General features: G+C 57.2%; 1 protein-coding gene across 1 annotated transcript in view; it reads right to left on the reverse strand.

Moving 5' to 3' along the window:
* Window positions 1-4,263: 4,263 nt before the first annotated feature.
* LOC147086823 (inter-alpha-trypsin inhibitor heavy chain H6-like) overlaps window positions 4,264-15,000 on the reverse strand; it is a 39,441-nt gene continuing 28,704 nt past the window's right edge. Inside the window, exons 6-8 of the mRNA XM_085978328.1 lie at window positions 12,775-12,891; window positions 9,097-9,268; window positions 4,264-5,444 (exon numbers count right to left, since the gene is read on the reverse strand). Coding sequence (XP_085834454.1) covers window positions 4,264-5,444; window positions 9,097-9,268; window positions 12,775-12,891 — 1,470 coding nt within the window. The remainder of the gene's footprint in view (window positions 5,445-9,096; window positions 9,269-12,774; window positions 12,892-15,000) is intronic.

The raw sequence follows: 15,000 nt of genomic DNA on the forward strand, positions 1-15,000 counted from the left end.
CCTTCGTAGCGAGAGGGTTTGAGTACAGGAACAAGGATGTCTTGCTGCAGTTATGCAGGGCCTTGGTGAGACCACATCTTGAGTATTGTGTGCAGTTTTGGTCGCCTTATCTGAGGAAGGATGTTCTTGCCATGGAAGGAGTGCAGCGAAGATTCACCAGGCTGATACCTGGGATGGCAGGAATGACGTATGAGGAGAGATTGGGTCGATTGGGCTTGTACTCGCTGGAGTTTAGAAGAATGAGAGGGGATCTCATTGAAACTTATAAAATTCTAACAGGACTGGACAGACTAGATGCAGGAAGGATGTTCCCGATGGCGGGGGAGTCCAGAACCAGGGGTCACAGTCTAAGGATAAGGGGTAAGCCATTTAGGACAGAGATGAGGAGGAATTTCTTCACCCAGAGAGTGGTGAACCTGTGGAATTCTCTACCACAGAAGGCAGTAGAGGCCAATTCATCTATATATATAAATCGGTCGGTGTGTCTGTCTGTCATTCTGTCTGTCATTCTGTCTGTCATTCTGTCATCGCGTGTGCGTCTGGCGAGCTATGCGCTCGAAAAGTTACAGGGCGTACCTACGCGCGTGTTACCTCCAAAGAAAGCTTACGCTTCCGAGACGGTTTTAAGCATATTTACGTTTCGGCCGGGCTAAAATCCCGCCCGCGGTATCCCAAAAACCTTCAACGTTCCGCTCATTAGCATCTCATTATCCGCCCATTAGCGACAGAGTGACCTCGAGCTCGACCAATCGTACGCCGGGTTGGTGGCGTGTGCCGCCGGGCCAATCGGTGCGCGTGTGGCCGGGCTTTATCGTTCTGAACCAAGGTGAGTCGCCGCCATCTTGATTCCAAACTTTTCCTTTTTCCCGCTTTCTGCGTCTTAAAAAAAAACGTTGCTTTTTAAAACACATATTGTTCTAAAAAAAAATGATTTACAAAGTAATTAACTTATCTAATCTCATTAATTTTCCTATCTTTCCCCGTTTTTCCAGGTAGGCCTAGAAGCCTCGGCGTCTCCTCCGCACCCACGCCCGAGCTAGGCACCTCCCGGCCCCACTCGAAGACTGGAGGGCCGAGCCTCAGCCCAGCGCCGCTAGGGTGCGCGCGCAGCAGGAGCTGAGACGCGGCGTATCGCTCTGGCTAGCGTCCAGTGTTACCCTGGCAACCAGGCCCGCCGGACGTCTGGCACAGCCGCAATCGGCGGTCCTTCACCTCGGGGGGGGGGGGCCGCGACCCTTGGGGGGGGGGGCCGCGACCCTCGGGGGGGGGGGGCCCCGCGCGCGCAGCAGGAGCAGCTGAGACGCGACGTCTCTCTCTCTGCTCGGCCGGGGGGGCAGGGCTTGGTCAGCGTCACGGTTACCCTGGCAACCGGGCCCGTCGGTCCGAGCCAGAGACGGCCGCGTCTCAGCTCCTGCTGCGCGCGCAATCGGCGGTCTTCACCTCGGGGGGGGGGGCCGCGACCCTCGGGGGGGGGCCGCGACCCTCGTGGGGGGGGCCCCCCCGCCCTCCGCCCTCCCTCCCCCCCTCCCTTTCCCCCCCCGCCCTCCCTTCCCCCCCGCCCTTCCCCCCTCCCTTCCCCCCCCTCCCCTCCCCCCCCTTACCCGCCCTCCCCTCCCCCCCTCCCCCCGCCCCACTCCTCCCTTCCCTCCCCCTCCCCTCCCCCCCTCCCCTCCCCCTCCCCTCCCCCCCTCCCCCTCCCCTCCCTCCCCCTCCCCTCCCTCTCTACCCCCCAGTCGCTCTCTCTCTTCCCCCCAGTCGCTCTCTCTCTCTCTTCAACAACAACATGCCCTCGAAAAAGCCTCGGCACCGCCGGGCACTTCAGCTAGTTAAATATATTCAAGAAGGAGTTGGATGTATTTCTAAAGGGATCAAGGGGTATGGGGAGAAAGCAGGGACCGGGTACTGAATTTGGATGATCAGCCACGATCGCATTGAATGGCGGAGCAGGCTCGAGGGGCCGAATGACCTACTCCTGCTCCTATCTTCTATGTTTCTATGCCTGTGCCAGCTCTTTGAACGAGCTCCGCAATTAGTCCCACTCCCCCTGATCTTTCCCCACAGACCTGCACATTTTTTCCCTTCAAGTATTTAAGAACGTAAGAAATAGGAGCAGGAGTCGGCCATTCGGCCCTTCAAGCCTTCATTCACCGCCCTATCGCCCTATCCCTTGAGGCCCTTACTAGTCAGAAATCTGTCGACTTCTGTTTTGAATAAACCCAATGACTGAGCCTCCACAGCCCTCTAGGGTAGAGAATTCCAAAGATTCACCACCCTCTGTGTGAAGAAATTTCTTCTCATCTCAGTCCTGAATGGCCGACCCTTTATCCTGAGGCTGTGGCCCCTGGTTCTAGACTCCCCAGCCACTGGAAACATTCTCCCAGCATCCACCTTATCAAGCCCTGTAATAATTTTGTAAGCTTCAATGAGATCCTCTCTCATTCTTCTGAATTCAAGAGAATACAGGCCTAGTTTACTCAATCTCTTCTCATACGACAGTCCCGCCATCCCAGGAATCAATCTCGTGAACCTTCGTTGCAACTCCGTCTATGGCAAGTATATCCTTCCTTAGGTAAGGAGACCAAAATTGTACACAGTACTCCAGGTGTGGTCTCACCAAGGCCCTGTATAATTGGAGTAAGACTTCTTTACTCCTGTACTCAAATCCTTTTACTCCTGTACTCAAATCCTTGACCTTAGGTAAGTATTTCTCCAATTCCCCCCTTTTGAAAGTTACTATTGAATCTGCTCCCACCGCCCTTTCAGGCAGCGCGTTCCAGATCACAACAACTCGCTGCGTAAAAAACATTCTCCTCATCTCCCCTCTGGTTCTTTTACCGATAATCTTCAATCTGTGTCCTCTGGTTACCGACCCTCCTGACACTGGGAACAGTTTCTCCTTATTTACTCCATCAAAACTAGACATAGCAAAACCAGCGATCTGTACTGGGGCCTCAGCTTTTCCCCATGTTTAGAAACAGGAACAGCAGTAGGCCATTCGGCCCCTCGAGCCTGCTCCGCCATTCAATGAGATCATGGCTGATCATCCAAATTCAGTACCCTGTCCCTGCTTTCTCCCCATATCCCTTGATCCCTTTAGCCTTAAGAGATATATCTAACTCCTTCTTGAATATATTTAATGAATTGGCCTCAACTGCCTTCTGTGGTAGAGAATTCCACAGGGTCACCACTCTCTGGGTGAAGAAATTCCTCCTCATCTCTGTCCTAAATGGCTTACCCCTTATCCTTAGACTGTGACCCCTGGTTCTGGACTCCCCCGCCATCGGGAACATCCTTCCTGCATCTAGTCTGTCTAGTCCTGTTAGAATTTTATAAGTTTCAATGAGATCCCCTCTCATTCTTCTAAACTCCAGCGAGTATAAGCCTAATCTACCCAATCTCTCCTCATACGTCATTCCTGCCATCCCAGGTATCAGCCTGGTGAATCTTCGCTGCACTCCTTCCATGGCAAGAACATCCTTCCTCAGATAAGGCGACCAAAACTGCACACAATACTCAAGGTGTGGTCTCACCAAGGCCCTGTACAACTGCAGCAAGACATCCTTGTTCCTGTACTCAAACCCTCTCGCTACGAAGGCCAACATACCATTTGCCTTCTTAACCGCCTGCTGGACCTGCATGCTTACCTTCAGCGACTGGTGCACAAGGAGACCCAGGTCTCGTTGCTGTAGTGTATGTACCTTTAAGGGGAGAACTACTTTTTACAGCTCCTGTATACTGTAGTACCGGCAGTGACCACACCTGTATATAAACCCTGAGTAGGGATCTGTACTTTAGTTTTAGAGTAACCCTCATCCAGTAAACACCTGTTGATTGTTCCTCTGCAGTCTCTGTCTATAAATTGAAGGACACCATACAGCAAGATTCAAGGATTTAACAGTTGCACTTCTCCTTCTCCCAATCTATTGCCATTCAGATAATAATCTGCCTTCCTGTTTTTGACACCAAAGTGGATAACCTCACATTTATCCACATTATACTGCATCTGCCATGACACGGGCCCAGCTTACGCAGGACATTCTTAACAGGAACTAGTGAAGGACACAACTAGACCTCCATTTTGTAAAACAGTTAATTAAAGCTTTGTTTAAGGCTTAGACCGAGTGCCTAGTAGTTTTCTTACATCATTGGGCATGGTGGCCATTATGGCCACCAAGAGATTGGCCATGGTGTTGACAGCAGGATAGAACACTTGGGGCATGGCGCCTACCATGGCCAAGGATTTGGGCATTGCGTGGAAGGGTTTTAGTTTTGGAGATCACTGTGGTTGCTCACACTCTGAAGGCACGACATTGCTAGCACACGTGACTCACCACCAGATCGCAGCATGGTTGCATAAGCCACCCCCTCGGGCACATCTGTGGCGGAGATCCCTCGCGCAAACGGCACGGGTGTCTCGGGAACCGTCACGGCGGTCTGCGGTGCGGCAGTGCGGCTCGTCCCGGGCGCCGTCTGAACCGGTGGTGCGGCGCTCCCCTTGCCGCCCTTGAGCCCCGCCGTGGAGCGGCCAGGCATCCCCGGGACGGCGGCGGCGGCGGCAGCGGGGGGGCTCTTGGTCGAGGGCGAGAGGACGCCGGGGGTCAAAGGAGAACGGGCGCTCGAGCCAACGGAGCTGGCGGTGGGACGGGCGGTGGCCGGAGTCGTCGCGCCGTCTTCACCGGGCTTGACAACGACCATGGAGGTCAAGGGGGTCACAAAGTTGTACTTGAGCGACAGGGCGGTGGCCTTCTCCGTCAGCAGCCTGCGCCCTTCCTCCTCGTCCGTCTTCAGCCGGGCCTGCAGCAGCTCCTTGACGGTGTAGTAGGCCCAGAGCCTCTGGACAAAGTCCTGCGCCCCGCCGGCCGCGCGGGGGCACCCGGGGGCGGGCTCCGTCTGGTTGAGGAGGATCTCGTTCTCCAGTTCCACGGCCTCGGCCGACCCCGTGGCCTGCAGGCGCACCCGGAGGGGGCCGCCCGTCCCGGCCCTCAGTTTCCCGGCCACCACCAGCTCGGAGCCGTTGAAGAAGGTGGGGAACAGGGTCCCGGTGACGCTCTCCACCCGGTTGTCCAGGTAGTCCAGCTGGATGTCGAAGAGCAGCGGGCTGGCCACCTCGTCATAGAAGCCCTTGAGCTGCAGGTTGGCGTCGGCGTCCTCGTAGATGCGGCGGGCCACGCCGCGGTTGTCGAGCGCCAGGCGCTGCAGCAGCGGGAAGTCCACGTCGTCCCCGAAGCCCAGGCAGAAGAGGGACAGCGAGCCCCGCATGGCCTCCCGGGCGTTGCTGATGATGGCGCTGGCGGAGGTGACGCCGGAGGTGGGCTCCCCGTCGGTCAGGAATATAACCAGCGGCACCTTGCTCACCTCTCGCCTCGCCCCGTCCCCGGGCGTCGAGGGGGCCTCGCGATGGAAAAACTTGGCGGCCGCCAGCAGGGCGGCGTTGATGTCGGTCCCTGCGGAAAGAATCAGCCCGATCAGCGACAATCCGGCACGGGAGGAAAGGGTAAGGAAGGGAGGGAAAGGAGGGAGTGGAGGAGGAAGGGAAGAGAGACAGAAAGAAAGAAGGAACTTGTATTTCTGTGCTGCCTTTCACACTCGACACTCCCCCGGTGATAGTGCTGAGGGAGCGCCGCACTGTCGGAGGGGCGGGTACTGAGGGAGCGCCGCACTGTCGGAGGGGCGGTACTGAGGGAGCGGCGCGCTGTCGGAGGGGCGGTACTGAGGGAGCGGCGCGCTGTCGGAGGGGCAGTACTGAGGGAGCGCCGCACTGTCGGAGGGGCGGTACTGAGGGAGCGCCGCACTGTCGGAGGGGCAGTACTGAGGGAGCGCCGCACTGTCGGAGGGGCGGTACTGAGGGAGCACTGCACTGTCGCAGGGGTGGTACTGAGGGAACACCGCACTGTCGGAGGGGCGGTACTGAGGGAGTGCCGCACTGTCGGAGGGGCGGTACTGAGGGAGTGCCGCACTGTCGGAGGGGCGGTACTGAGGGAGCGCCGCAATGTCGGAGGGGCAGTACTGAGGGAGCTCCGCACTGTCGGAGGGGCAGTACTGAGGGAGCGTCGCACTGTTGGAGGGGCGGTACTGAGGGCGCGCTGCACTGTTGGAGGGGCGGTACTGAGGGAGCGCCGCACTGTCGGAGGGGCAATACTGAGGGAGCGCCGCACTGTCGGAGTCAGCACCCATGGGCCTGTACCCTAGTAGGAGTCAGCACCCATGGGTCTGTACCCTAGTAGGGGTCAGCACCCATGGGCCTGTACCCTAGTAGGAGTCAGCGCCCATGGGCCTGTACCCTAGTAGTAGCCAGCGCCCATGGGCCTGCACCCTAGTAGGAGTCGGCGCCCATGGGCCTGCACCCTAGTAGGAATCAGTGCCCATGGGCCTGCACCCTAGTAGGAGTCAGCGCCCATGGGCCTGTACCCTAGTAGGAGTCAGCGCCCATGGGCCTGCACCCTAGCAGGAGTCAGCGCCCATGGGTCTGCACCCTAGTAGGAGTCAGCGCCCATGGGTCTGCACCCTAGTAGGAGTCAGCGCCCATGGGCCTGTACCCTAGTAGGGGTCAGCACCCATGGGCCTGTACCCTAGTAGGAGTCAGCGCCCATGGGCCTGTACCCTAGTAGTAGCCAGCGCCCATGGGCCTGCACCCTAGTAGGAGTCAGCACCCATGGGCCTGCACCCTAGTAGGAGTCAGCGCCCATGGGCCTGCACCCTAGTAGGAGTCAGCGCCCATGGACCTGTACCCTAGTAGGAGTCAGCGCCCATGGGCCTGTACCCTAGTAGGAGTCAGCACCCATGGGCCTGCACCCTAGTAGGAGTCAGCGCCCATGGGCCTGCACCCTACTAGGAGTCAGCGCCCATGGGCCTGTACCCTAGTAGGAGTCAGCGCCCATGGGCCTGTACCCTAGTAGGAGTCAGCGCCCATGGGCCTGTACCCTAGTAGGAGTCGGCGCCCATGGGCCTGCACCCTAGTAGGAATCAGTGCCCATGGGCCAGCACCCTAGTAGGAGTCAGCACCCATGGGCCTGTACCCTAGTAGGAGTCAGCACCCATGGGCCTGTACCCTAGTAGTAGTCAGCGCCCATGGGCCTGTACCCTAGTAGGAGTCAGCGCCCATGGGCCTGTACCCTAGTAGTAGTCAGCGCCCATGGACCTGCACCCTAGTAGTAGTCAGCGCCCATGGGCCTGCACCCTAGTAGGAGTCAGCGCCCATGGGCCTGCACCCTAGTAGGAGTCAGTGCCCATGGGTCTGCACCCTAGTAGGAGTCAGCGCCCATGGGCCTGTAGCCTAGTAGGAGTCAGCGCCCATGGGCCTGCACCCTAGTAGGAGTCAGCGCCCATGGGTCTGCACCCTAGTAGGAGTCAGCGCCCATGGGCCTGTAGCCTAGTAGGAGTCAGCGCCCATGGGCCTGTAGCCTAGTAGGAGTCAGCGCCCATGCGCCTGCACCCTAGTAGTAGTCAGCGCCCATGGGCCTGTACCCTCGTTGGAGTCAGCGCCCATGGGCCTGTACCCTAGTAGGAGTCAGCGCCCATGGGCCTGCACCCTTGTAGTAGTCAGCGCCCATGGGCCTGTACCCTAGTAGGAGTCAGCGCCCATGGGCCTGCACCCTAGTAGGAGTCAGCGCCTGTACCCTAGTAGTAGTCAGCGCCCATGGACCTGTACCCTAGTAGGAGTCAGCGCCTGTACCCTAGTAGTAGTCAGCGCCCATGGGCCTGTACCCTAGTAGTAGTCAGCGCCCATGGACCTGTACCCTAGTAGGAGTCAGTGCCCATGGGCCTGTACCCTAGTAGGCGTCAGCGCCCATGGGCCTGTACCCTAGTAGGAGTCAGCGCCCATGGGCCTGCACCCTAGTAGGAGTCAGCGCCCATGGGCCTGCACCCTAGTGGGAGTCTGGGCCTGCACCCTAGTGGGAGTCAGCGCCTGCACCCTAGTAGGAGTCAGCGCCCATGGGTCTGCACCCTAGTAGGAGTCAGCGCCCATGGGTCTGCACCCTAGTAGGAGTCAGCGCCCATGGGTCTGCACCCTAGTAGGAGTCAGCACCCATGGGTCTGTACCCTAGTAGGAGTCAGCACCCATGGACCTGAACCCTAGTAGGAGTCAGCGCCCATGGGTCTGCACCCTAGTAGGAGTCAGCGCCCATGGGTCTGCACCCTAGTAGGAGTCAGCACCCATGGGTCTGTACCCTAGTAGGAGTCAGCGCCCATGGGTCTGCACCCTAGTAGGAGTCAGCGCCCATGGGTCTGCACCCTAGTAGGAGTCAGCGCCCATGGGTCTGCACCCTAGTAGGAGTCAGCGCCCATGGGCCTGTACCCTAGTAGGAGTCAGCGCCCATGGGCCTGTACCCTAGTAGGAGTCAGCATCCATGGGCCTGTACCCTAGTAGGAGTCAGCGCCCATGGGTCTGCACCCTAGTAGGAGTCAGCGCCCATGGGCCTGTACCCTAGTAGGAGTCAGCACCCATGGACCTGTACCCTAGTAGGAGTCAGCGCCCATGGGCCTGTACCCTAGGAGAAGTCAGCGCCCATGGACCTGAACCCTAGTAGGAGTCAGCGCCCATGGGCCTGTACCCTAGTAGGAGTCAGCGCCCATGGACCTGTACCCTAGTAGGAGTCAGCGCCCATGGACCTGAACCCTAGTAGTAGTCAGCGCCCATGGGCCTGCACCCTAGTAGGAGTCAGCGCCCATGGACCTGTACCCTAGTAGGAGTCAGCGCCCATGGGCCTGTACCCTAGTAGGAGTCAGCGCCCATGGACCTGTACCCTAGTAGGAGTCAGCGCCCATGGACCTGAACCCTAGTAGTAGTCAGCGCCCATGGGCCTGTACCCTAGTAGGAGTCAGCGCCCATGGACCTGTACCCTAGTAGGAGTCAGCGCCCATGGACCTGAACCCTAGTAGTAGTCAGCGCCCATGGACCTGTACCCTAGTAGGAGTCAGCGCCCATGGGCCTGTACCCTTGGAGGAGTCAGTGCCCATGGACCTGTACCCTAGTAGGAGTCAGCACTCATGGACCTGAACCCTAGTAGGAGTCAGCGCCCATGGGCCTGTACCCTAGTAGGAGTCAGCACCCATGGGCCTGAACCTTAAGAGGCGAGGCAGAGTGAATTCACTTACATCCCTCAGCGACCATGTTGCTGACATATTTCCTGGCACTCTGCACATTCTGTTTGGTGGCTTGTAGCGATTCGCCCGGCTTCCACACTTCAACGGCGTCGGAGAAAGTGATAATATTGAAGGCGTCGTTGGGGCGGAGGTCGCTCAGGATGGTGTTCATGGCTTCCTTAGTCTGCAAGTAAAGTTTATGTGGAGGTTAGATGACAGAAAAAGCCGTTCCACTCCTTCCTCCAGGCTCACAAGAACAGGAAAATGGCTCAGGAGTCAGAAACCAACAATCAACATGACACAGTACCCAGAAGGCAAAGTACATCGTTCCCAAGCCTTCACCTCTGTGGTGTCAGCCCGTGGCTCGTTGGGTCTCGCTCTCGCCCTCTGAGTCCAGAAGGGCATGGGTTCGAGCTCCCACACCAGAGACTCGAGCCCCGTAATCCAGGCTCGACACTCTCCCAGTGCTGGTACTGAGGGAGCGCCGCACTGTCGGAGGGGCGGTACTGAGGGAGCACCGCACTGTCGGAGGGGCGGTACTGAGGGAGCGCCGCACTGTCAGAGGGGCGGTACTGAGGGAGCGCCGCACTGTTGGAGCGGCGGTACTGAGGGAGCGCCGCACTGTCGGAGGGGCGGTACTAAGGGAGCGCCGCACTGTCGGAGGGGCAGTACTGAGGGAGCACCGCACTGTCGGAGGGGCGGTACTGAGGGAGCGCCGCACTGTCGGAGGGGCGGTACTGAGGGAGCGCCGCACTGTCGGAGGGGCGGTACTGAGCAAGCGCCGCACTGTCGGAGGGGTGGTACTGAGAAAGCGCCGCACTGTCGGAGGGGTGGTACTGAGGGAGCGCCGCACTGTCGGAGGGGCGGTACTGAGGGAGCGCTGCACTGTCGGAGGGGCGGTACTGAGGGAGTGCCGCACTGTCGGAGGGGCGGTACTGAGGGAGCGCCGCACTGTCGGAGGGGCGGTACTGAGGGAGCGGCGCACTGTCGGAGGGGCGGTACTGAGGGAGCGGCGCACTGTCAGAGGGGCAGTATTGAGGGAGCGCCGCACTGTCGGAGGGGCGGTACTGAGGGAGCGGCGCACTGTCGGAGGGGCAGTACTGAGGGAGCACCGCACTGTCGGAGGGGCAGTACTGAGGGAGCGCCGCACTGTCGGAGGGGCGGTACTGAGGGAGCGCCGCACTGTCGGAGGGGCTGTACTGAGGGAGCGCCGCACTCTCGGAGGGGCGGTACTGAGGGAGCGCCGCACTGTCGGAGGGGCAGTACTAAGGGAGCACTGCACTGTCAGAGGGGCAGTACTGAGGGAGCGCCGCACTGTCGGAGGGGCAGTACTAAGGGAGCGCCGCACTGTCAGAGGGGCAGTACTGAGGGAGCGCCGCACTGTCAGAGGGGCAGTACTGAGGGAGCGCCGCACTGTCGGAGTGGCGGTACTGAGGGAGCGCCGCACTGTCGGAGGGGCAGTACTGAGGGAGCGCCGCACTGTCGGAGGGGCGGTACTGAGGGAGCGCCGCACTGTCGGAGGGGCAGTACTGAGGGAGCGCCGCACTGTCGGGGGTGCCGTCTTTCGGGATGAGACGTTAAACCCGAGGCCCCCGTCTGCCCTCTCAGGTGGATGTAAAAGATCCCACGGCCACTATTGGAAGAAGAGCAGGGGGGAGTTCTCCCCGGTGTCCTGGGGCCAATATTTATCCCTCAACCAACATCACTAAAAAACAGATGATCTGGTCATTTATCACATTGCTGTTTGTGGGAGCTTGCTGTGCGCAAATTGGCTGCCACGTTTCCTACATTACAACAGTAACCACACTTCAAAAAAAGTCCTTCATTGGCTGTGAAGAGCTTCGGGACGTCCTGAGGTGGTGAAAGGCGCTGGAGAAATGGGAGTCTTTCAATAATAGAGATTGGGGGGAACGAGGACGGAAAAGAGAGACAGACTCCCATTTCTCCAGCCCCTTTCCCCACCTCAGGACGTCCCGAAGCTCTTCACAGCCAATGAAGGACTTTTTTCGAAGTGTGTTCACTGTTGTAATGGAAACGCGGCAGCCAATTTGCGCACAGCAAGCTCCCACAAACCTCTCCGCCTCTCTCTCTCCTCCTGTAAGACGCTCCTTAAAACCGACCTCCTTGACCAAGCTTTTGGTCGCCTGTCCTAATATCTCCTTATGTGCCTCGGGGTCTGACCTACTCTCCTGCGAAGTGCCTTGGGACGTTTTTGCAACTTACAGTTCAGAGGGACCCTGGGGGTCCTTGTGCACGAAACACAAAAAGTTAGCGTGCAGGTCCAGCAAGTAATCAAAAAGGCAAATGGAATGTTGGCCTTTATTGCAAAGGGGGCTGGAGCATAAAAGCAGGGAAGTCCTTGTTAGATCCGTGATTCTTTAAATAGGATGTTTCCCCAAGAACCACACGAAGGCTGCAACTTAACAATCAACAGGTATTTACTGGAATAACAACAGAAAATGCTGGAAAAACTCAGCAAGTCAGGCAACATCCGTGGAGAGAAATTTGAGTTGACGTTTCGGGTTTGACCCTTCTTCAAAACTGGAGAGAAAAGGAACTAGATCGAAGGCAGGGCTGCGATCGGACAAAAGAGTAGGGTAGTCTCAAGACTTGGGTACAGAGGCATGCTCAAGGCTTATATACAGGTGTGGTCACTGCCGGTACTACAGTATACAGGAGCTGTAAAAGTAGTACGATAGCAAAATACTGCAGATGTTGGAAATCCGAAATAACAACAGAAAATGCTGGAAAAACTCAGCAGGTCAGGCAACATCCGTGGAGAGAAATTTGAGTTGACGTTTCGGGTTCAAAACTGGAAAGAAAAGAAACTAGATCGAAGGCAGGGCTGCGATCGGACAAAAGAATAAAAGAAACAAAAGAAGTAAAAGAGATTAGAAGCTAGACGAGATGGTAATAGGCTGAGATTAGGTGTAAAGTGTACTGGCAGGGCAAGAGATAGCTGCCAGAACTGTAAAAGTAGTTCTCTCTTAAAGGTATATACACTACAGTCCTGCTACAACTGTACAGGGCATTGGTGAGACCACACCTTGAGTACTGCGTACAGTTTTGGTCTCCTTATTTAAGGAAAGATATACTTGCATTGGAGGCAGTTCAGAGACGATTCACTCGGTTAATTCCGGAGATGAGGGGGTTGACTTATGAGGAAAGGTTGAGCAGGTTGGGCCTATACTCATTGGAGTTTAGAAGAGTGAGAGGGGATCTTATTGAAACACATAAGATACTGAGGGGGCTCGACAGGGTAGATGTAGAGAGGATGTTTCCCCTCGTGGGGAAATCTAGAACTCGGGGGCACAGTCTCAGAATAAAGGGTCGCCCTTTTAGAACTGAGATGAGGAGGAATTTCTTCTCTCAGAGGGTCGTAAATCTGTGGAGTTCTCTGCCCCAGAGAGCCGTGGAGGTTGGGTCATTGAGGTGGAGGCAGACAGATTTTGGCAAGATAAGGGAGTGAAGGGTTATGGGGAGCGGGCGGGGAAGTGGCTTTGAGCCCGAGATCAGCCATGATCTTATTGAATGGCGGAGCAGGCTCGAGAGGCCGAATGGCCGACTCCTGCTCCTATTTCTTATGTTCTTATGGTCACTTGCCCTAATATCTCCTTATGTTAAAAGCGTTGGATAAACCCGAGTTGTTGGTGTTTAGATATTTCAGCCGGAAGGTGTCTTGAGGCGTACCTGTCTGATTTTCGTTCCGATCATGGAGGAGCTGACGTCAATGACAAAGATGACATTCTTGGTGACAACAGGCAAACTTCTCGGAGCGAAGTAATGAACAAAATATCCGTTGTAAGTCTGGAGAGAAAAGGACGAGAGACGCAATACTTAGTCATTTTATATATTGACCGGTTAAAAATTGTTTCTCTACTTGGTCATTTTCTACAGGGTGAGTCATCTGTGGATCGGTCGCTCTCACTCTCGTCCTCTGGTCAGACGGTTGTGGGTTCGAGCCCCCACTCCAGAAACTCGAGTCCCATAATCCAGGCCCGATACTCCCCCGGTGCCAGTACTGAGGGAGCGCCGCACTGTCGGAGGAGCAGTACTGAGGGAGCGCCGCACTGTAGGAGGGGCGGTACTGAGGGAGTGCCGCACTGTCGGAGGGGCGGTACTGAGGGAGTGCCGCACTGTCGGAGGGGTGCTCCTGAGGGAGCGCCGCACTGTCGGAGGGGCGCTCCTGAGGGAGCACCGCACTGCCGGAGGGGCAGTACTGAGGGAGCGCCGCACTGACGGAGGGGCGGTACCGAGGGAGCGCTGCACTGCCGGAGGAGCAGTACTGAGGGAGCGCCGCACTGTCGGAGGGGCGGTACTGAGGGAGCGCCGCACTGTCGGAGGGGCAGTACTGAGGGAGCGCCGCACTGTCAGAGGGGCGGTTCTGAGGGAGCGTCGCACTGTCGGAGGGACGGTACTGAGGGAGTGCCGCACTGTCGGAGGGGCGGTACTGAGGGAGCGCCGCACTGTCGGAGGGGTGATTCTGTGGGAGTGCCGCACTGTCGGAGGGGCGGTACTGAGGGAGCGCCGCACTGTCGGAGGGGCGGTACTGAGGGAGTGCAGCACTGTCGGGGGGGCGGTACTGAGGGAGCGCTGCACTGTCGGAGGGGTGATTCTGTGGGAGAGATGTTAAACCCGAGGCCCCCGTCTGCCCTCTCAGGTGGACGTAAAAGATCCCACGGCCACTATTGGAAGAAGAGCAGGGGGGAGTTCTCCCCGGTGTCCTGGGGCCAATATTTATCCCTCAACCAACATCACTAAAACAGATGATCTGGTCATTATCACATTGCTGTTTGTGGAAGCTTGCTGTGCGCAAATTGCCTGCCGCGTTTCCCACATTACAACAGTGACCACACTTCAAAAAAAGTCCTTCATTGGCTGTGAAGCGCTTTGGGACGTCCTGAGGTGGGGAAAGGGGCTGGAGAAATGGGAGTACTTTCTTTTACTTTTTACTTTCCTTTCTCACCCAGCCCACCACCGTCCCTGCACCTGCCATATAACTTGGAGAGGGTGCGGAGGAGATTGACCAGAATGGTACCAGGGATGAGGGACTTCAGTGATGTGGAGAGACTGGAGAAGCTGGGATTGTTCTCCTTAGAGCAGAGAAGGTTAAGGGGAGATTGACCAGAATGGTACCGGGGATGAGGGACTTCAGTGATGTGGAGAGACTGGAGAAGCTGGGGTTGTTCTCCTTAGAGCAGAGAAGGTTAAGGGGAGATTGACCAGAATGGTACCAGGGATGAGGGACTTCAGTGATGTGGAGAGACTGGAGAAGCTGGGGTTGTTCTCCTGAGAGCAGAGAAGGTTAAGGGGAGATTGACCAGAATGGTACCAGGGGATGAGGGACTTCAGTGATGTGGAGAGACTGGAGAAGCTGGGGTTGTTCTCCTTAGAGCAGAGAAGGTTAAGGGGAGATTGACCAGAATGGTACCAGGGATGAGGGACTTCAGTGATGTGGAGAGACTGGAGAAGCTGGGATTGTTCTCCTTAGAGCAGAGAAGGTTAAGGGGAGATTGACCAGAATGGTACCAGGGATGAGGGACTTCAGTGATGTGGAGAGACTGGAGAAGCTGGGATTGTTCTCCTTAGAGCAGAGAAGGTTAAGGGGAGATTGACCAGAATGGTACCAGGGATGAGGGACTTCAGTGATGTGGAGAGACTGGAGAAGCTGGGGTTGTTCTCCTTAGAGCAGAGAAGGTTAAGGGGAGATTTTTTTTTTTTTTTTCATTGATGCGATGTGGGCGTCGCTGGCTAGGCCTGCATTTCGTGCCCATCCCTAATTGCCCTTGAGAAGATGGTGGTGAGCCGCCTTCTTGAACCGCTGCAGTCCATATGGTGTAGGTACACCCACAATGCTGTTAGGAAGGGAGTTCCCGGATTTTGGCCCAGCGACAGTGAAGGAACGGCGATACAGGT

The sequence above is a fragment of the Somniosus microcephalus genome, unplaced genomic scaffold (assembly GCF_052327205.1).
Source record: "Somniosus microcephalus isolate GS21.2 unplaced genomic scaffold, FLI_Smic_1.0 unresolved_chr7, whole genome shotgun sequence".
Classification (NCBI taxonomy): Eukaryota; Metazoa; Chordata; class Chondrichthyes; order Squaliformes; family Somniosidae; genus Somniosus; species Somniosus microcephalus.